The following is a 20,914-nucleotide window of genomic DNA, read 5'->3' on the forward strand; positions in this document are numbered from 1 at the left end:
CCTCCCTCCTTTCCTCCCTCCCTTCCTTTCTTTCTTCCTTCATTTACTAGGGATCAAACTTAGGACCTTGTACTTGCCAGGCAGGAGTTTATGCCACTGAGCTCTCTCCCCAGCCACCCCCCGCCCCCCTTTCAGTTTCTCATACTAAAGAAACCATACAATATTTTTGCATGTGTATCTGATTTGTTCCACTTAAGAATGTGGTCTCAAGATGCATCGTTAACTAGAAGTGTCCCAAACTTGTCCTTTTTTTTTTTCCTTCTTTTTGGCAGACTCGGGGATTGAACTCAGGCCCTTGCGCTTGCCAGGCAAGTGCTTATTCTACCTAGCCATCTTTCTAGTCTCCAAGTTTGTCCTTCTTTACGTTAAGAAGTATTTTTCCTACCCAACTATATCTCTGTCCCCACTATTCCTACCTCGACTTCAATCCTAGATTCTAATAACCACTGTTTGTTATTTTTTTTTTTTTTTTTTTTTTTTTACTTCTATGAGATCAACTTTCTAGCTTCCATATATAAGTAGGAACGTGCAGTAATGGTCTTGGAGTGTTTCACTTACTTCACTTAATATAAAGTCTTCCCGTTCTGTGTTGCTACAAATGACAGGAGCTGGTTCTTTTAGTCTGAACAGTGTGTATTTCTATGCACCTACAGGGCTCTACAGCTATGCCTGTCTCTCACATGTTCTTCATGCATGTATTGATGTACACATATGTCATTTCTGTTTCTTAGCTGTTGTGAATGGGCTGCAGTGAACTTGTGCTTGAAGATCGCTCTTCAGCATACCAGTTCCTTTGGCTGCGTGAGATTGCAAGAGTGAGATTGCAAGAGTGAGATTGCTAGTTGTATTTTAAGTTTTTTTTAAAAAATTATTTATTTGATACAGGGCTTTGCTACATAGTTCAGACTCATAGTGATCCTCCCGCCTCAGCTGTGCTGGGATTGCAGGCTCATGGCGTATGGTACCAGGGATCAAACTCAGGTGCTTTTGCTTGCAAGACAGGCGCTTAGACTGCCAAGATGTCTCCCCAGCCCCACCAAGTTGTATTTTAATTCTACTTGGCGGTTCTTTTAAGATACTCTCTATTGTTTGCCGTAATGCTTGTAACAATTTATATTACTATCAGTACATGAGAGTAGTAATTTTGCCATATCCTTTCCTGTAGTTTGTTATTTCTTGTTTTTTCTGTTACCAGGTTTGAACTCAGGTACTTGTAACTTTTACTGTTCGTTTGTAGTTTTTTTTAAGCACAGAATATATTTATTGAGGGAAAGCAAGCTTCTGTCTGAGAGAGGGGCAGAAGGGGACCTTACTGGGTTGCCAAGGAACCTGCCTTTTTTTTAAAATTTTATTTATATGTGTGTGTGTGTGTGGCCAGCTCAGCCCGCCTGGGGGCGGGGCTGGCTGGCATGTGGTGCTGGGGGATTGAACCGCGGTCCCTGTGTTTTGCTAAGCTTGTTCTAAGTAGGTGCTTTAGACCACTGAGCCATCTCACCAGCCCCGGAACCTGCCTTTTAAAGGGATTTTTATAGAGCAAAACCACAAGGTGAGCTGGGTCGAAGGTGGGAAACATGGGAACTCACAGGATGGGCATGAGGTGGACAACACTATGGTCAGCCAATAAAATTACGAGTATAATTGCTCAGGTGAAATTGATTAAACCGGGATCAAATGGGGAACGGAGTCACCTGTCAAGCCGACATGAATACAGGACAGGGGCTTTTCCTGTAGGGGGGCTGGGTTAATGACTCTTCCTGGCTTTTTCAAGGTGATCCATGCTTATATTGAGTAGCAGTCCCTAAGGTCCATCCCTAGGGAGGTATGTGGCTGCTTTTATCTTTTGTCTTGAGGTCTGGCCCACAACAGAGGTGTCTCTCCAGTTGTAAGGCAGTCTCCTTACAATTGTAAGGCATCTTGTCTTCCGTACTGGGTCCTTTGAGGTGGGCCCTGTCTTTCTGCCTATATTTCTGTCTAACTCAGCTGCCTGTAACATTCCCCCCTTCTGAAAAAGTAACCTGAACTACCATGAAGGAATAGTGGGCAGTGGCCACTCTGGCTTCTTCAGGCTGAAAGGAGTTCTCAAGTAGACTTGTCTTTAGTTTTTAGGGACAGGATCTTGCTATGTAGTTCATGCTGGCTTTGAACTTCCTATAAAGCCCAGGCTGACACCTTCCTCAGCCTCTCAAGTGCTGGAGTTACAGGTGTGTGCCTTCACTCCTGGCTTAACTTATACTTCTTATCCATAAATTATCTCACTCACATAATTTTTATAGTTTTGTGTAGCTAGATCAACCTTTTGGAAATTTCAGGGTAAGTTCAAGAAAGTTCATGCCAGTATTTTGATAATTGGTTCTTAGCTAATTCTCTTCAGTTGCTCACTATAAGTGAACGACTTCGAGTTTGCCTGGTATCATCGTAGCTTCTTTGCTAATGGACGTCTGTGCTCCCATTGCCCTCAGTAGTCTCTTCTAGGCTTTGCTACTAGGATCATTTTGAGTAGCATATGCTAGTCATTACAATCTTGGATAACTTCCTTTGCTTTTGAGTCTTTTGTGTTCATTGGAGACAGGGTCTTGCTGTGTTAGCCTCAAACTCCTGGGCTCAAGGGAGCCTCCTGCTTTAGTCTCTTCCAAGTGCTGGGACTATAAGCATGCACCACCACATCTGACTTTGTGACCTAGTTTGACTAAGATTTTCTGAACCTTTCCATTCATCTGTAAAACTGATTATAGCTCTTTGTTCTTCAAACAGTTGTTGAAAAGACCAAATAATATAACATACATGGAAACTTATTTTAAATTATCTTACAAATTAGCTAGCTGTACAGATACAGAGTACTTTTGAGTATGTGAAAGGCTGAGAGGATCTTTTACTAAGATTGATCCACTTTGTTTTTTTAATAGGAGCTCTGTTTGAACATCATTCCAACTTTTGCAAATCTTATAGACTACCCATCCATGAAAAATGCTTTGATACCAAGAATTAAAAATGCCTGTCTACAAACATCTTCCCTTGCTGTAAGTAGTTGCATATTACAATTTTTGTTTTTCTTTTACTTCTCAGTAGTCTAAAACATTCCTCATTGTCTAATAACCTTATTATACTTTGTATGGTTTGTCTTGGCTATAACTTGTATATAGAAATGTACTATGAAAGTGAATTGTAGGGCCAGCCAAATAGCTCAGTGGATTAAAGTGCCTGTTTAGGCACACACAGGGGCCGGGGTTCAATCTCTGGTGTCTGTGCTGGCGCTGCACCCACGGCACTGAGATGGTGATCGACACTGGGCGTGGTGGTGCACACCTGCAATCCCAGGGCTGGGAGGCTGGAAACAGGAGGATCATTAAGAGTCAGATATGTGTGGTGAGACCCTGTAGACCCTGTAGACCCCGTACTAAATACATGAAAAGGGAAAAGTGAATTGTGAATATTTTTCTGGTACTTTATAATACTGTGTTCTTCATTTTACTCCCTTCTCCATAACCTGAATGCTTCAGTAGAAATATTTTTTCTCAATCCTTTTCTACTTTAACTATCACAGTTTATTTTGTTGTTTCAAAATAATAAACAGTTTAACTCGGTATATAAGCCTAAAACCTTTTTAAATGGCTTCCTTTTATAAATTGCCTTCATTTTTAGCCATTGGTTTTTAAATTTCTCGTCTCCCACTCACCATTTTTAGAAAAGTAGATGATAATAAGACAAATTTATAGAAGTGTAATTAGGGAAATAGTTGTACAAAATATGAAGATTAAAAATAGATGTGAATGCAAAATTTAACACTTCAGTTAAAATAATAAAAAAGGTGGAATAAATAACATAGTTTGCATTATCTTATGTTGAGATCAGTAAACATCCCTAACTATTCTGAAACATTAAATCTAAGTGTTTATCACATTGGTATTTCTGTACAGAAGTAATACTGAATATTTTCTTCAAAATAGCAACTTTTAAAAACATAGGCATGTCTGTCTTTTACCTGACCAATTTTTTGTTGTTGAAAAGAATTGTTTTTATTATTATTTTGAATTTACTGAAAATAGAAATTCAGTCTTTATGTCGAAGACTACCAGCAGATAGTGAACAGGCTCAAAATAATGTCCTCCTCCCTCACTAAATGCTATAGTTTCCCCCATTACTGAGCCTTGTCCCATCGGTACCATCCCACATGACTGACTGACTGACTGACTGACTGGCTGACTTATTTGTTTATTTATTGGCTTTTTGCATCAGGGTTGATCTTGCTGTGTAGTTCAGGCTGGCTTTTTTGGTTTTGTTTTTGTTTTGTGCTGGGAGTCAAACACAGGACCTTGTTCTTGCCAGGCAGGCACTGCACTGCTGAGCTATCTCCCTGGCCCTTCAGGCTGGCTTTGAACTCATTTATGGCAGTCTTTCTGCCTTAGCCATCTGGAGCTGGGGTTACAGGTTCCATGCCATGCAAAGAAACCTAATTTTTATATATTGTACAAAAAAAAATTAATGTTTTAATTTTCAGTTTCCCAGACAGATAACCAATTAGATACAGCAGTTTGTGTGCGTATGTATGTGTGTACCCACGCACGCTACAGGGATACTGGGGATGGAACCCAGGATATCTACATTTAGCTACATCCCAGCCCTTGTTTAATTTTTTATTTTGAGGCAAGATCTCATTAAGTTGATCAGGCTGGGCTTGAACTTTATTTTTTTCCATTTTGTGGAACCGGGGATTAAACTGAGGCCGTTGTGCTTGCCAGGCAAGTGCTTATTCTACTGAGCTATCTCCCTGGCCCCTGGGCTTGAATTTTGGATCCTCCTGCCTCAGGCTTCCAAAGTGCTAGGATTACAGGTGTGTGCCACCAGGCCTAACTTCTTTTAATAAAACTGATTATGATGGTAAGTTAAGCCTTCTGATATCATTTTGAATTTATAGCATTTCCTGTTTCAATTTCATATAGTGGTTATTTTTTTCAGAAATGGCAAATTCATTTTTCCTGAAATATGGTAAAATTTTAACCAACCAAGTTATTTTCTACTTTTTTTTAGATTTTTTTTCTTTAAGAGAACTAGAATTTTAGTTATTCTGGTCCTGCCTTAAAAGGGTATTCCATTGTAACGACTTTCACCTAAAAACTAGGTTGTATAGGGTTTTACATATTTATCAAAAGCCAATTGAATATAGAATTTTGAGAAGAATTTCAAGATGTTGATTTTCCATTTTTTCTTTTTTGTTTTTCAAATGTATTTGAAAGTTACAGGGTCTCACTACATAGCTTGGACTCATAGTGATCCTTCTGTCTTCAGCTGCCCCAGTGCTGGGGTTACAGGCATGCACCACTACACCTTGAACTCTGGCCGGCTAAGCCTGCCCTGGGGACAGGACTGGCGTGGTATGTGGTGCTGGGGATCGGGCCTGGGTCCATGTGCTTGCCTAAGCTTGTATAAGCAGGTGCTTTAGTCCCCTGAACTATCTTGCAGGCCCAGTTTTTCCTATGAAAGATATATTTAGAAATAGAAAACTTTATGTTAGACAAATACAGATAATGTCAAATGTTAACATACTTAGTTTAAGCACTAACTGAACCTGAGTTAAAGTGATGGAATTTCAGTGAAATTGGTCAGTTGATGAAGATAATATATTCTTTTTTATAAAATTAAGAAGTTCTCAGAGGAATGTTTTTGGTAAACCCATATATAATTAAACCTTTTCCAATCCTACCACTTTGTTTAAAATACTATAGAGTTAAAGTCATTCCTTGTGTTAACTAATTATTGTCTTGGTGAAACCATTATAAATTCTTTTTGAAGCAAATTAAGGATGTTAGTGAATTTCCTGTGTTACTAAAGTGTAGATTCAGAGATTTTTATTCTTGAAATTTTAGCCTATATCCATATGTGTATTAATTTTACACATAAATATTTTGTTCTGGATTACAAAAACTTTATATCATTAATGCATGATTCTCTCTTTTAATAGGTTCGTGTGAATTCATTAGTGTGCTTGGGGAAGATACTGGAATACTTGGATAAGTGGTTTGTACTCGATGATCTCCTCCCCTTCTTACAACAGATTCCTTCCAAGGAACCTGCAGTCCTCATGGGAATTTTAGGTAGCTGAAAAACTTAGTCATTTGCTACTGCTTTATGGTTTTACAGTTGTGCAAATATATTTTCTAGTTTATAAAGCCATTCTTTCTATGTATATAACATTCAGAAATAGAATGATGGGATAAAAGTTACAAATTTTCTCTTTATTGTTTTTGGCAAAAGTAGTAAAAATATGGGCATGTATAAAAGATAAAATAATTAGGAAACATAGTTGTTTCACGAATGTCATGATAGCATAGTTTCTTCCATAAATGGTACAGGTAAGAGAGGTAAACAAAACTGCTTGAAATGCTGATGCCAGTTGTGGTAATGATGCCTGATATTTATTTGGTGTTGAGCTTCTAAGATGTAAAGCATTTTCTCTGTCCTTCCCCCAATCCACTGAGATAGGAATTACTTGTTTTAAAACAAGGAAGCTGTGAGGCTCAGACAGGTGGCATAATTTACTCAAGATCATGCAACTGGTAAGCGGAAGAGCTAATTTTTAAAATTTGGGGGGCCGAGGAGATGGCTCACTAGGATAAGCACTTGACTGGCAAACGCAAGGATCTGAGTTCAATCCCCGGTTCTGCCAAAAAAAATAAAATAAAATAAAATTTGGAGTCAGCCATTGCAGTATGTTGAGCTCCACAGAGACAGTGCCAGGGCAGGGCACTGGGCAACTCTGCCCTACTGAGGAAACAGGCAAACGTGGACAGAGGAGACCCTAACAAGCCAAGAGGCAAGGTGTCATCCTGTGCATTCTTTGTGCAAACTTGCTGAGAGGAACACAAGAAGCACCCAGATGCTTCCGTTAACTTCTCAGAGTTTTCTGGCCGGCCTTCTGAATGGGTCTTTTAGATAGGCCTGTCCTGGTGTATTTTTCAGTAGCCACTAACCTTACGTGATATAGTATGGAGGTTGTAAGTTGGCGTGGAATTCCATTCATTTATTCAGAGTTTTCTGAGAAGTGCTCAGAGAGGTGGAAGACCATGTCTGCTAAAGAGAAAGGAAAATTTCAAGGCATGGCAAAGGCAGACAAGGCTTGTTACGAAAGAGAAATGGAAACTTACATTCCTCCTAAAGGAGAAACAAGAAAGAAGTTCAGGGCTCCCCGTGTGCCCCAGAGGCCTCCTTCGGCTGCCTTCTTGTTCTGTTCTGAGTGTTGCCCCAAATCAAAGGAGGACATCAAAGAAGGACATCATGGCCTCTCCATAGGTGACATTGCAAAGAAACTTGGAGAAAGTGGAATATTACTGCAGCAGATGACAAGCAGTCGTACGAGAAGGAGGATGCTGAGCTGAAGGAAAAGTAGGAAAGGGACATCACTGCCTGCTGGGCTAAAGGAAAACTTGAGGCAGCAAAAGGGAGTTGTCAGGGCTGAGAAAAGCAAGAAAAAAAAGGATGAGGGGGAAGAAGAGGAGGAGGAAGTTGAAGAGGGTGAGGAGGAGGAAGATGAAGAGGGTGAGGAGGATGAAGGGGAAGATATGATTAATAAGTTGGTTCTAGCAGTTTTTTTTTTCTTGTTTATAAAGTGTTTAATCTCCCTATACACAACTCGCTCCTGTTAAAGAAAAACACTGAAATATAAGGCTGTGTAAGATTTGTTTTTGAACTGTAGTGTCTTGTCTTTTCTTTTCCTTTTTTTTTGTATAGTTAACTCATTCCTGAATGTCTTTTTTGTATTTTTTATTTTTTTATGTATTTAGTACAGGGTCTCACAATGAAGATCAGACTTGTAGTGATTGTCCTGTTTTCAGCCTCCCAAGTGCTGGGATTACAGGTGCGCGCCTCCATGCCCAGTCTCAATCGCTGTCTCAGTGCACCCTGGGGGTGGGGCCGGCACAGCACGCAGGGGATCGAACCCTGGCCACTGCGCTGTGCCTAAGCCGGTGCTTTAGTCTGTTGAACTATCTGGCCGGCCTTCTGAATGGGTCTTTTAGATAGGCCTGTCCTGGTGTATTTTTCAGTAGCCACTAACCTTACGTGATATAGTATGGGGGTTATAAGTTGGCATGGAATTTCATTCATTTATTCATTCATGCATTCATGCATTCTTTCATTCTTTCATTCATTTGGTGCAAGGTCTCATTACACAGCTTATACTCGTTTTGATCCTCCTATCTCAGCTTCCCCAGTGCTGGGATTATGGGCTTGTGCCACTCACTGCCCAGTTTCAGGGCTGGCATGGTGCACACTGGATTCCAGGCATGGCATGTGGTATTGGCATACGATACTTTAAAGCAGGCTCTTGTAGGTGCACAGCACAAATTAGTTATATATGGGATGGTAGTTTTTTATCTTCAGTTATCTCTCATGTAGCTTATATGAAATTGTTGTTCTGTTAACTGATACCACTAATTGCAAAAAAAAAAAAAGTTTTGTTGATATTCTGAATGCTTCTAAGTAAATACAATTTTTATTAAAAAGATAAAGTAACATGTAGATATATTTGAGTCTTAGCTAGTATATTTCATTGTTGATATGCTAAAGTATTTTAGCTTTCTACATATTCTATGCTATCGGCAATTAAACGTTATTCTTTCAAGAAACTGTGACATAGTATGTATTTAAAGCTATGGAAGGATTAAAGCGCCAGTTTAGGTAGAGACAGTGGCTGGGGTTTGATTCCCAGCGTGCTGAGATGGCGATTGAGACTGGGTGTGGTGGCGTACGCCTGTAATTCTAGCTCTTAGGAGACTGAACACAGTAGTGATTGGATCACAAGAGTCCAGTCTACATCGTGAGACCCTGTAGACCCTGTGCTAAAATACAAAAAAAAAGTAAAGCTATAGGAGTCCAGTCTGAAAATGTCAATGTCTTTTATACTAATAGAAATAGATGTAACTGAGCCGGGGAGATAGCTCAGTAGAGTAAGTGCTTGCCTGGCAAGCACAAGGGCCTGAGTTCAATCCCTGGTACTGCAAAAAAAAGAAGAAAAGAACTAGACATAACTATAGGAAGAGCAAAAGGATTAACAATTGTGTTTGTATTAAATTTAATGTTCTTCATTTTATTTATGTTCTGGTTTTTGGGAGGTGTCTTGCTATGTAGTCCAGACCAGCTTTGAACTCTGCAGCTCACAGTAGCCTCAACCTCATGGTCTTCCTGGCTCAGCCTCCTAAATGCTGGGGTTTCTGACGTGTACCACCATTCCAGGCTGAGGTTCTTTATTTTTAAGAATAACTGTATTATACATCTCTGTATCCTAACATTTGCTACAATGCATAGCTTATATAAAGCTGTTAGTAGTAAATATTTTAGGGTTGAGTACCATATTTATTGTGGACCTCTTGGATGTAGAACTCTTGGGATATGGTTTGAATCTTTTGTGCTCTAAGAAGTTTGTGTTCTTGAGCACAGGTTTGGCATAGTAGAAGAAAGCTTTTCATTGATTAAGGATAAAAGTATCATTACTCTAGGAGTTTTATGCGAATTTAGTGAAGCAAAAAGTAACAAGCATAAGGCCAAGCAAGTGAACATTCAGTAGGTGTTCAGTAAAGTAAGTGATTGAACATGTAGGTCATGTGCATGTTTGCAGAAACAGTAGGAGGTGATGTTTTCTGAAGCTTTGGCTTATTTCAAAGCACTTAATACGTAACTGTTCAGAGAATGCTATGCATGCTCCCAGACAAGTCTACCCAAGCAAGACTGTGGAGTCGTGAGCCCTGGGAGGGGTCACGTGGAGTGGAATATATTATTTTCAAACACCATGGGGCTTGTTTGCTGAAGAAGTGAATAGGGTGCAGGCCCTACACTTCCACTATGCTGCACCGATCACCAGAGTATCTCTCGATATCTGCTGCATCGCAGGGTCAGCTCACCACCTTGTCCTGTTCCTTCCTCCCAGGTATTTACAAGTGCACTTTCACTCATAAGAAGTTAGGAATTACCAAAGAGCAGCTGGCTGGGAAGGTACTGCCTCATCTCATTCCCCTGAGTATTGAAAACAACCTCAATCTTAACCAGGTAGGGATATTTTGGGGTTTATTTAACTTATTCAACCACCACCTAGGCATTTTTAAAAATAAATAGTATATTATATTTAAAAATTGCAAAAACAAGGAAAAATATGAGACTTAGGTGAAGAAAGTTTGCAGGATGGAAGGGTAGATGATTGAAAGCCCCACTGGGAGATGGTAAGTGAACAGGACATGTTAAGACGTATAGCATTTGGGGTGACTTTAAATATGGGCTGGGAAACCGATGTGAACAAAGTTATGGGATGCATTTGGGGTTGTATTTGTTATTGATTGCTATAAATCATTACAGACTTTGTGTTTTAAAGCAGCACAGTTTTATTGTGGTGCAGTGGCTGTGGCCAGCCACGCCAAGGCCAGGCTCAGGTGCGTTCCCTGCTCGGTTTCTTAGGATGCTGCAATGGAGGAGGCACACAGGGGAGCAATCGATGCGCAGCAGGGCTTAGGTCTTCGGGGCTGAATCCAGCTAATACGCGGTGAGGTCATCTGGTCCTTGCTGTGTGTAGGCCAGCTGCGGCTGTCAGTTCCATCCACCTGGTCCTCGTGCAGCAGCGTGTCTCAAGACAGCCTACAAGACAGGCTGCCAGCAAGAATGAAGTTTGTGTCTCACAGTGTAATCAGGCTGCGATATCCCACTACCTTTGCCACAGTTTTATTGCTTTGAAGCTGGTCACACCTTCCACCTTCAAAGATAAGAGATTATACAAAGACATGAATAGCAGGAGGAGGAAATAATTAAGGGCTGTCTCCCAAAGGGAGGGAATAGTTCAGGTTCACAGATAAATAATGAGGTAAAATAAAGGGAGACTAAAACTCCTGCCTGTTTGCCTTAGGTATTTGAACTTTTAACATGTTGTAGATGTTTGAGCTCAGGTTAATGAGAGTTCAACAGTTACTGCAGAATTATCTCTACATGCCTTTGTTATTATCATCATAGCTAAGTGCCTATATTGACTCTTCTTGAGAATAAACTCCTCAAAAGCTAGTTCTTACACCTTATTTTTCACTGGATACCCTGAGCCCTACATCAGTGCCAGAAACAAAAGTTGAGAGAAAACTTGGCTTGGTGTTACAAACAGCCACTTTTGTTCGCAGTAGGCCTAATTTTTTTTTTTTTATTTTTTTGCAGAACCAGGGATTGAACTCAGGCCCTTGAGCTTGCCAGGCAAGCGCGTATTCTACTGAGCCATCTCCCTGGCCTTCAGTAGGCCTAATTTTTAATGAAGTGTAATGTAAGAGACCGACAAGTGTTATGTTTAATTGAGAGTGTCAGAGATGGACAGGCAGGGAAGATTTAGAATTGGGGACTGAAAGGTGAATTAGAATGATGAAGGCAATAGAAAGCTGAAGTAAATGCGAATGCTTTTGGTGGTAAGGAGAGTGCCAAGTGAGCAGAGTTGTGAAGGTAGACAGTCTAACATTTCCTTTGAAGGAGTAAGGTAAGCCTTTGAAAGTCTCCTGAGGTAGGTTTGACACTGTCTTTGGTGGCAGGCTTGGGGTTAGGATTAGAAAAATGGAGACAGTGAATATTGAAGATGAGTAGGAAATGCAGTTTAGTTCTCATATGTTTGATTTAGGATGTTTAAAAATATTTTAAGGGCTTATTTTAGGATAAAATAGACTATTTGAAGTGTATTTATTTTCTTCAGCTTTCTAATTCTTTAGTGGGGGTTCTTTTGAGACAGGGTCTTGCTATGCAGTTCAGGCTGGCGTTGAACTCACTTTGTAGCCTGGCATTCTCAAATTCTCAATAGTCCTCCTGCCTCGGCCTCCCAAGTGCTGGGACCACAGGTGTGTACCACCATGCCCAGCCTCAGTTGTAATTCTTGGAGGGCCTGTTTTCATCTGGGGAAATACTATGAATCCTGTCTTGTGGTGCTTCATAGTGATTTAGTGTGGATATGATGTGCTTTCCTCTTCATCTCGTGGTCAGGGTTTCTCATTCCAGATTGCCCATTTCTCTCAGTCATATTTAAATAGTATAATATTGTACCTGATGTGCAAAAGAAAGTTAACTTAGGAAAATGCTTTTTAACATTTAAGAAGCAGCAAATACCATGTAGCAATCATGGAAAAACCTCTGATGTCTTTAGGAACTGTTCTAGCAATCCCTCTCAATTGGATGATTGACAAGAGCTGGTACAAAGCTGTGCTTGTGGCTAAGTTTTTTTTGGGGGAAAGGATATGACACAGAATAGAGAAGGGAAAGGAACTCGAAGTATCTCAATTGAGGAAACTAAATGGAAGGTCCCAGACAGCGTCGTCTTGCAGTGGAATCAGATAAGATGAGCTTAGTTCTCTGTCATGAGTTGTGACCACACGTGTGACATGTGGCCAACCAGGGGAAATCTTGAGAAACTGTGCCCACCTTTTTTTATGGAGAGCTGATCAAGCAGTACCCCCTGCCTGATCTCAAATTCCAGACTCCTAGAAGGGAAACAGGTGTTCAGTGCAGAGAGCATTTTCATACAAACAACGCTGGCACAAGCTACTATTACTTAATAAAGGGGACCTTTCTGACACTGAAGTCCCCAGGCACCAGCAAAGGCCAGCCTTGTAAACATATCCTTCCTTTAAAACAACAGTCAGGTGTGCTGTGTTAGCTCTCTGCACAAGCTGAATGCAGCAGTACGGATGCCTCTTGACAACGTAAGTTGAACAAATGAAGCCAAACACAGGAGAGGATCTACCAAGTGGTTTCATTTATCCAAAGTGGGGCTGCAGAGATGGCTCAGTGGAATAAGCGCTTCCTTGGCAAGCGCAAGGGTCTGAGTTCAATCCCCGGTTCCGCCAAAAAAAAAAAAAAAAAAAAAAGTGCAAAACCAGCCCAAACTAGTCACTGCTGCCTGGTCAGAACAGTGTTTCCTGTGTGGTGTGGGGGTGCGATGTGACCAGAGGGCATGTGGAATCTCTGGCACTGTTGTGATTCTCCATCTGGCTCCAGTTATGTTCGGGTTGGTTCTGTTCATGAGTTTCTGAGCTGTGCACTTTTACTTTTCTATTAGTATCAGTAAGAAGTTTTTTTTTAAGTTTTCTAAAATTTTTATATATACAGTCTGTCTTATATTTTCATTCAAGTTTAGTTTTTAAGTTTAATTAGCAGAAAGTGTTGGTGAACTGAGAAAGAAAGAGGCCTTTTGTTCTGGTGTTAAGATGGGAGGAGCAGCTGCTGCGGGTCTTGGGAGGCGGAGTAATGGGAAGAGCACAAGCTTCCCCAGGTTGCATTCTAACCCTGGGAACTTTTTTTTTGGTGGGGGGCTGGAAGGATGGAATTCAGGACCTTGTACTTGCCCGGCAGGTGCTTATGTGGCTAAGCTACCTCCCCAGCCCCATTTCTTTGGTCTTTCGAGATAACATTCTCATTGTATATCTCAGAATGGCCTTGAACTCACTGTGTAGTCCAAGCTGGCCTTGGGCTCTGTGGTCCTCCTGCCTCAGCCTCCCAAGTGCTGGGACTGCAGGTGTGTGCCCCATGCCTGCCCCTGAATTCTAACTGCCGTGAAGTTTTGAATGTTTCTCCGGAAGTTGCTTTGTCCCTTACTGAGCCCAAGTACAAAATATAAATATTAATACACCTATTCTGGAGAGCTGTGAAGATTAGTCAAGTAGTGTATGTATGAGAGAGAAGAGATTTGGGGAGAAGAAAGTGGCCTTCAGATTCTCCATGGTGTCTGTCTATAGCTGGTTTATGAAGATCCAGAAATAACATCAGAATTATTAGCAGTTATGCGAAGTTTAACCAAAGCTTATGTGAAGGTAGAGGTAGGTATACTTCATGAACTCTGTGAAAGTTGGATCATGTACATTTAATTTCTACTAACTTTTCAGAAATAAGGTTTATGTGAGCCAAGTGTCATTTTTCTTTCTGAATAAATAGGAATTTTCTCTGTATTATTAAATGAATTCTTTCCTGATAGGTACACATAAGGTATATAAGACTCTCGAGTTGTAGCTGTCGCAACTTGGAATATAAAATTTATTGAGACATGTTTATTGAAACTTAAAGCTTCATCAGTTGCAGAGATAAACCTTACCCCACCCAAAACATGGTGTGTTCTGTGGTGTGCCGAGATTAGATGACTGTCCCTGTGCCCTCGATGCTGAGTCCTGCTTCTCTGGGTCAGTGGACGGTGCTGTGACTAACTTCCTGTGCTATCTTAATTAATTACACTTACTGCAAACCTGTTACAGCTGCATCAATTTCTTCTTTTACCAGTTCAACTCTTTCATTTCCGTCATAAAAGAGATGCTTAGCAGGTTGGAGTCTGAGCATAAGACCAAACTGGAGCAGCTTCACATAATGCAGGAGCAGCAGAAGTAAGTGGGGTGCCGATGAGCTGCACAGTGTCCATGCTGGCGTGGAAGTTACTATGAGCCTGCTTTTCTGGAATGTGGATGGGAAAGTCGTTAGATTTCATTTGACTCTGTGAAATATGTTAAAAATTTTCACACATTAATAGTTTGAGTTAAAATAGGTTATTGTTAAGTTTAATGTGGCCTCTCAGCACAAAGATGTAATATGATAGAATCTTAGCATTTTCTTTATGTAAAGAAAATTGTGTTTCTGAGAAAAATCCTTTGTCAGCATTATCCACTGGCATTGGAAACTGATGTTTCAAATCTGTGAACTGTGACATTTTATTCTGGCTATCATTTTTTCTAATCTCCGGAACACTTATAGGGCATGTGGTACTGTAGCATTCACCTCCTATTCTTAGGAAGGGTTTTCTAAATTATTTGCAGAGTACTAGTATTTAAAGAAAGACGTCAAGGATGGGAATTATTCCCTAGCAATGTTTTTCAAATCAGAGATACAATACAGTTTACATCAGTCATAAGTGAGGTTTCCAAATAGAAATGCTAGCTTCTGCCCCAATATAAGGTGAAGAATATGAAAGTCTAGACAGGTGGTGGAAAAACAGGTGGAACAGTCCTTTGTATTCCTGAAGGATTTTGATATACGTATGAGAAGGCTGATGAATTGGCTGCAGTGATGTAGGGGCCTAGAAAGATGTTTAGAAGTATATTATAGGTAAAAATAGTTTGTTTCTTTGGTACTGGAGCTTGAGCCCAAGGCCTCACCCATGCTAACTGTGTGCTCTACCACTAAGCTGTGCTCTTCCCCTACAGTGGATGTTTTATGTGTAGGAGGGGCGAAAGAGCCTTGCCCTTTTCTTCCTGCCTAAATCCTACTTATTTCTCAGGACACAGTTGGAATCCATGTTGCAGTAATTGTAGCATTTATTGTTAGTGTCAGATTCTGAACCGAATCATCAGTGTCTCATATTATGTCTTGTCTCAGTGAGATATTAAACTACCGACTCCGAAAATAAGAGTCACAGTTGCCTTGTTTTGTAGCACTGTGAGTATATTTTCTAGTAGATCTCAAGTGAAAAAGTTGAATTTAAAACCTTACTTTTTTTTTTGAGCAAGCAGACATTAATAGTAGAAAATAGTGGAAAAGATGAAGATTGTGTTAAAGAATGAAATAAAAATTTACCTTTTTTACTTTTTCATATTCATCTCTCTTACAGATCTTTGGACATAGGAAATCAAATGAACACCTCTGAGGAGTCAAAAGTTACAAATGCTGGGCATCAGGTAGGAAGATACTTAAGTTTTACAGAAAGTTAGATGGGGTGCTTCTGACTCTTATAATCTGTAAGCATTAAGACCACATTTTTATCGAAACTGCTTCAATTGATCACCCTTTTATATTTCATCAGATTGACAAAGTTTTTAACAGCATTGGTGCAGACCTCTTGACTGGTGGTGAATCAGAAAATAAAGAAGATGGGTCACAGAATAAGCATAAAAGAGTGAGCTGTTCTACTGTTTTTTTAGTACTCATTTATACTGTGGGACTTCCTGTAAATCAGATACTTACTGTAAAATACTATTCAACCTGTTACCAAGAAACATTCTGTAATTTTCTTTTTTTTTTGTATTTAGTGCAGGGTCTTACTACATAGATTGGACTCATAGTGATTCTCTTATTTTCAGCCTCCCAAATGCTAGGATTATAGTCATGTGCCTCTACACCCAGTCCCAGTGTTTAATTCAGGGCGCTCCAGGGGCAGGACCAGCACAGCAGGCCAGGGATCAAACCCCAGCCACTGCATGTAATTTTCTTTATGAAATACAGTTGTGTGCCACCATACCCGACTCTGTTCTTTTGTTTGTTTGTTTGGCAGCACTGGGATGGAATGCAGGGAGAACTGAGCTGCACCCCAGCTCTTTTATTTTTTAACATGAGAGCTCACTGCATTCCCAATCCTGGCCAAGAACCTGCTGTCCTCCTGACTCAGCTCCTGAGTAGCTGAGATTATGTGCCTGTACCTCAGTTGGCCAGACCATTTCCTTCCCTTTTCTTAACTCAAGCCCAGCAGCCATGCTTTCTTCCTGTTCAATGCTGGCAGCTTAGCTTTTTTGGCCCATCAGATTTGCTTTTTGTGATTTCTGACGAGTACTGCTCAGGTATTCGTGGCATGGCCCTCAGTTCGAATTTGCCTGATGTTTTCTGTTCATTAGACTTAGGTTTTACATTTTCATCCAAGAATACCACAGAAATGGAGGAGGGCCTTTCCTGGTTTCTTCTGATAGGAGTACATGATGTTTATGTAACTTCTTAGTGGTGACTCACCACTGTTTTGTTCAAGAGAATTTTAAACATAGATGTGGTTTTATCTCATAAGCAGATGAAAAAAATTTTCCCTCCCTCTGACTTTGAATAATAAAGTGATACTTCCTTATTGAAATTTTAGTTAGCAACTAATATTGTAAAAAAAAAAAAACTTGCCAAATTTAGACTTTTTTTTTTTTTTTTTGAGGAACCAGTAATTGAACTCCGGCCCTTGCTCTTGCCAGGCAAGCACTTATTCTACTGAACCATCTCCCTGGCCCCAGAGTTAGACTTTTGATGAGTGTTAGGTACGAACCCATGCAATCAACCAGACCAGGCATTCTGATGTGAGTAGATTTAGTGAGGGTGGCAAGCAGGCTGGCTGTCTAGCAGACCAAGACAGCAGCGAACAAGGCAAAGAACAGTGCTTTTCCACTAGGAAGAATGTATGCAATGTGTTACTATTGAAACTGTCCTACCAATTTGATTTGAAACTGTCTCATTGCTATTTGTTTATCAATACAAGTATGGGGAAAAAAAAAAGAACAGTGCTTTTAAGGTGTTAAGGTGTTTAGTGGTTTGTGGGCTGGAACACCTGAGGGAGAGCTAATCTTGGCAGGGCTTCCTGGTCTGTGGAGGACTTTCAATGCTAATAAAGGAGAATTTCGTGGTTGCTTGTCCAGGTGAAGTCAGGGGAACCTGTTTTGAGGTTTTGGGTTTGGCTCTGTGGGAGGCCAAGGGGGAGAGCATTTGGGAGCAGGGTGCCTGGGAAACCAATAGGGAGAGTGTTTGGGGGCGGGGTGCCTGGGAAACCAATAGGGAGAGCGATTGGGGGCGGGGTGCCTGGGAAACCAATAGGGAGAGCATTTGGGGGCGGGGTGCCTGGGAAACTAATAGGGAGAGCCTCTGGGGCAGGGTGCCTGGGAAATTGAGTCCTGACCTATCAGTGAGGTCATTCTTTTATTTGTTCTCAAAATATGAATACCTATATGTTTAAAACCAATGGAACATGGGACATAGCAGCTTACAGAATTGTCAGATGTTGTGAGCTTTTAGTTCAGCAAAATTGATAAAAAAGAAGCATCACATTTGATGTAGTCATTGACAGTGGAAGAATTGTTTTAGTTGCAGTTAAGTAGTAAGTACTGCCAGTGGGACCTAGGTGTCCTTTATCAAAGAAAAGCAATCTTATGTTTTACAAATAATTATGGAATGGCCAGTTGATTCTTTTGCATTGTTTTGTTTTAAGGCATCACTTACACTGGAAGAAAAACAAAAGTTAGCAAAAGAACAGGAGCAGGCCCAGAAGCTGAGAAGCCAGCAGCCTCTGAGTCCCCAAGTGCACACGGCCGTCGCTGCAGTGAAGCAGGTCAGATTCGCTTGTGCAGTTTCAAGGGTGCTCCTTGTGAGGGCAGTGGACTTGAAGTCTACGCCGGTAGCATTCACAAAAGATGTATTTCAAAGAATAATATCTAGTTTCTAAAAAGAATAGCTATGGGTTTTCTCACAACTCTTCTATGAGTAGGTGGAGTTTAAAAAAAAATTAGACTTCATAGTACTAATTCAGTTGTATTCACTCTGAAATGGTCAGGAATATTATATTTATGCTCTTAATGTATTTTTGAACTGAAAGTAATTTTTGGTTTCAGTGACAGGTTTGTAACTTGAATTATTATTAGGACAATGTTGCTACATCTGCTGGCCAGTATTTATTTCTTACTGTGTTCCAGGTACTGTTTCAGATCCTAGTGCTATGGGCCCTGCTTGTAGGCACGCTTAATAGTTTGAAAAAGAACTTTATCGTAAAAGCTTTAATATATTTTGCTGTTGTTACCTATTAATCACTGAAATTCTTCTGAGAAGAAAGTCTTTGCAGGTCAAAAATCAAAATATAAAATCAGGAAAGACAAATTCCCACAAAAATTTGATGAAATTTAAAATAATAATCCTTTTTTTCATAATATACCTCCCTTAATGAGAGGAGTGTAATTCTATTTTGGGAAAATAACATTTTATGTAAGTGGAGTTTAATGTTAGTGTTCACTACTATCAAATTGATTGCAAATACTCATCTATAAAATCTGCACAAAATGGATGCAGGTTAGATTTGGCTTGCAGGCCATAGTTTGTTGAGTTGGTATAGATTGTTGTGTGTATTTTTATCTTGTCCTTTATAATTTAATTTCAAATGTTCACTAATTATAAAGCAAATTGGATTTCTTGGAGATAAGTAATTTCCTCACATTTTTCAGACTAAGGACTTGACAGACACATTGATGGATAATATGTCATCTTTGACCAGCCTCTCTGTTGGCACCCCTAAACCTTCTGCTTCAAGTACCTTCACTTCTGTTCCTTCCTCGGGCCTGGGCATGATGTTTTCTACACCAGCTGATAACACAAAGAGAAATTTGACAAACGGCTTAAACGGCAATATGGGCTTTCAGACCTTGGGATTCAGCATGCCGGTGAACACAAACCAGAACTTCTTCAGTAGTACAAGCACACCTGGCGTGAGCAGTCTGAATCTGGGAGCACCTCCCACCCTGCCAAACTTCAGCTCTCTGAGCGTTCTTCCTGCTGGTGCAAAGCAGCCCCAACAAAGACCCACAGATATGTCTGCCCTCAATAATCTCTTTGGTCCTCAGAAACCCAAAGTTAGCATGAACCAGCTATCTCAGCAGAAACCAAATCAGTGGCTTAATCAGTTTGTACCTCCTCAAGGTTCTCCAGGTGTGGGCAGTGCAATGATGGGACCACAGGTGAACGTGATAGGACAGTCTGCTTTCGGCATGCAGGGTAACCCTTTCTTTAACCCCCAGAACTTTGTACAGCCGCCCACTACTATGACCAGTAGCAGTTCAGCTAGCAATGATTTGAAAGATCTTTTTGGGTGAGGTATCTTGCTCCTATGTTTGAGGGATTACTTCCAATTTAATCATGGGTAAGCTAATTTACATCTTTGTTTACTTGGCTTGAAGAACTATTACTGCAAAGTGGATGGTTTGGTGAGAGAAAGCATCCGTTGCCATTCCAGCCAGCAGCGCTACATATCAACTCCTAACCAGTTGAGTTTTTAAAATCTGGGGATTTTTTTCCTCTTACAGACGCTTCAGGTTTTTAAAAACCCACTCCTTACCAATGTCAGAGAAAAAAAGGACAACTGGGTTATCTTAGAACAGCAGATTTTTAAATCAGATGTTTATTTTGCCTTATAAATCTTGCTGTTATTTTAAAAAGTCGAGTTGATGGTAGCTGCAAACTCACCGTGTGTACACTGCTTGGTACACAGTCTGTCTTTATGAGTCATTGGTCTGCAGTTTAATGTGTGAACAATCTCGGCGCTGTATTGATTTGTTTGAATTTAGTGTGACTGAGAAAATAATGAGCATAAGAAGAATGATCAGGCTTTTGGTTCTGCCATTCTTAATTTACTTTTCAGATGAACTAATGTTGAGTATAAGAGCAAGTGCTACAAAATTTACCTTACCTTAGTTTTATTGGTTTAAAAGCATTACGAACCATCTTAAATGCAAATTAATCATTGTACATTATATTTTAGCATGATTTGCCTCCGATAACTCTGTTTTCTGCACTTACTGGGATATATTTAGGGTCTGGGTTTCCGACCATGTCACAGAAGAGAGATGTTCTGTTATTACACAGCAAAGCAATCTGATGTGGTTCCCTGACTACTGCCTTCATATTTTATTTTGAATTTAAACTTATGAGGTTGCAACATATAAATTTTCAAAAGGATGTTTGTAAGAATTAAACTATATTTAAGGAGTAAACTTTGAGATTTTTGCTGTATTGTTTCAAAGGTAATTAAACTTGTGTACAAATGAGCAGTTATATCTTCTGTACCAACAGATTAATTTTTAGCTTGCCATGATAGTCTGACCTCATCAAATACTGCAACTGAAATCTTTTCTAGAAGTTGCAGTAACCTTTTGTTTGCACATTTTATTGTCCATTCATAATTAGCTGTTGGAGAAAGGAGAGAGTAAGTTCTATCGGACGACTTGTTTCATTTCTGGAAAATTTCCTCGCATATTTTTGTTTGCCGATTATTCAACCACAGAGCCTTATGCTGTGTCATTTGTAGTTTTAAAAATTATATTCCAATGTTACGTGATAACTATCTTTTAAAAAACTGTATATGTACTATAGTTGCTGCCATACAGTTTGTGGTTTTTAATGATCTGGAACCAGCAGTCATTTAAAATAAACCATATGAAATTTA

The 20,914-nt window shown here is 40.0% G+C and overlaps 1 protein-coding gene across 4 annotated transcripts in view; it reads left to right on the forward strand.

Annotated features, from left to right (window-relative positions):
- Positions 1–20,914, forward strand: part of Scyl2 (SCY1 like pseudokinase 2) — a 72,781-nt gene extending 51,867 nt beyond the window's left edge. For all 4 annotated transcript variants that reach the window (XM_004623828.2, XM_023716733.1, XM_023716740.1 and 1 more), the window contains 8 exons: positions 2,904–3,017; positions 5,957–6,089; positions 9,917–10,035; positions 14,263–14,363; positions 15,581–15,647; positions 15,773–15,865; positions 17,918–18,037; positions 18,921–20,914. In XM_004623828.2, the coding sequence (XP_004623885.1) occupies positions 2,904–3,017; positions 5,957–6,089; positions 9,917–10,035; positions 14,263–14,363; positions 15,581–15,647; positions 15,773–15,865; positions 17,918–18,037; positions 18,921–19,565 (1,392 nt within the window). In that variant the 3' untranslated portion in view covers positions 19,566–20,914. The remainder of the gene's footprint in view (positions 1–2,903; positions 3,018–5,956; positions 6,090–9,916; positions 10,036–14,262; positions 14,364–15,580; positions 15,648–15,772; positions 15,866–17,917; positions 18,038–18,920) is intronic.

The sequence above is a fragment of the Octodon degus genome, unplaced genomic scaffold (genome assembly GCF_000260255.1).
Source record: "Octodon degus isolate 3935 unplaced genomic scaffold, OctDeg1.0 scaffold00004, whole genome shotgun sequence".
NCBI lineage: Eukaryota > Metazoa > Chordata > Mammalia > Rodentia > Octodontidae > Octodon > Octodon degus.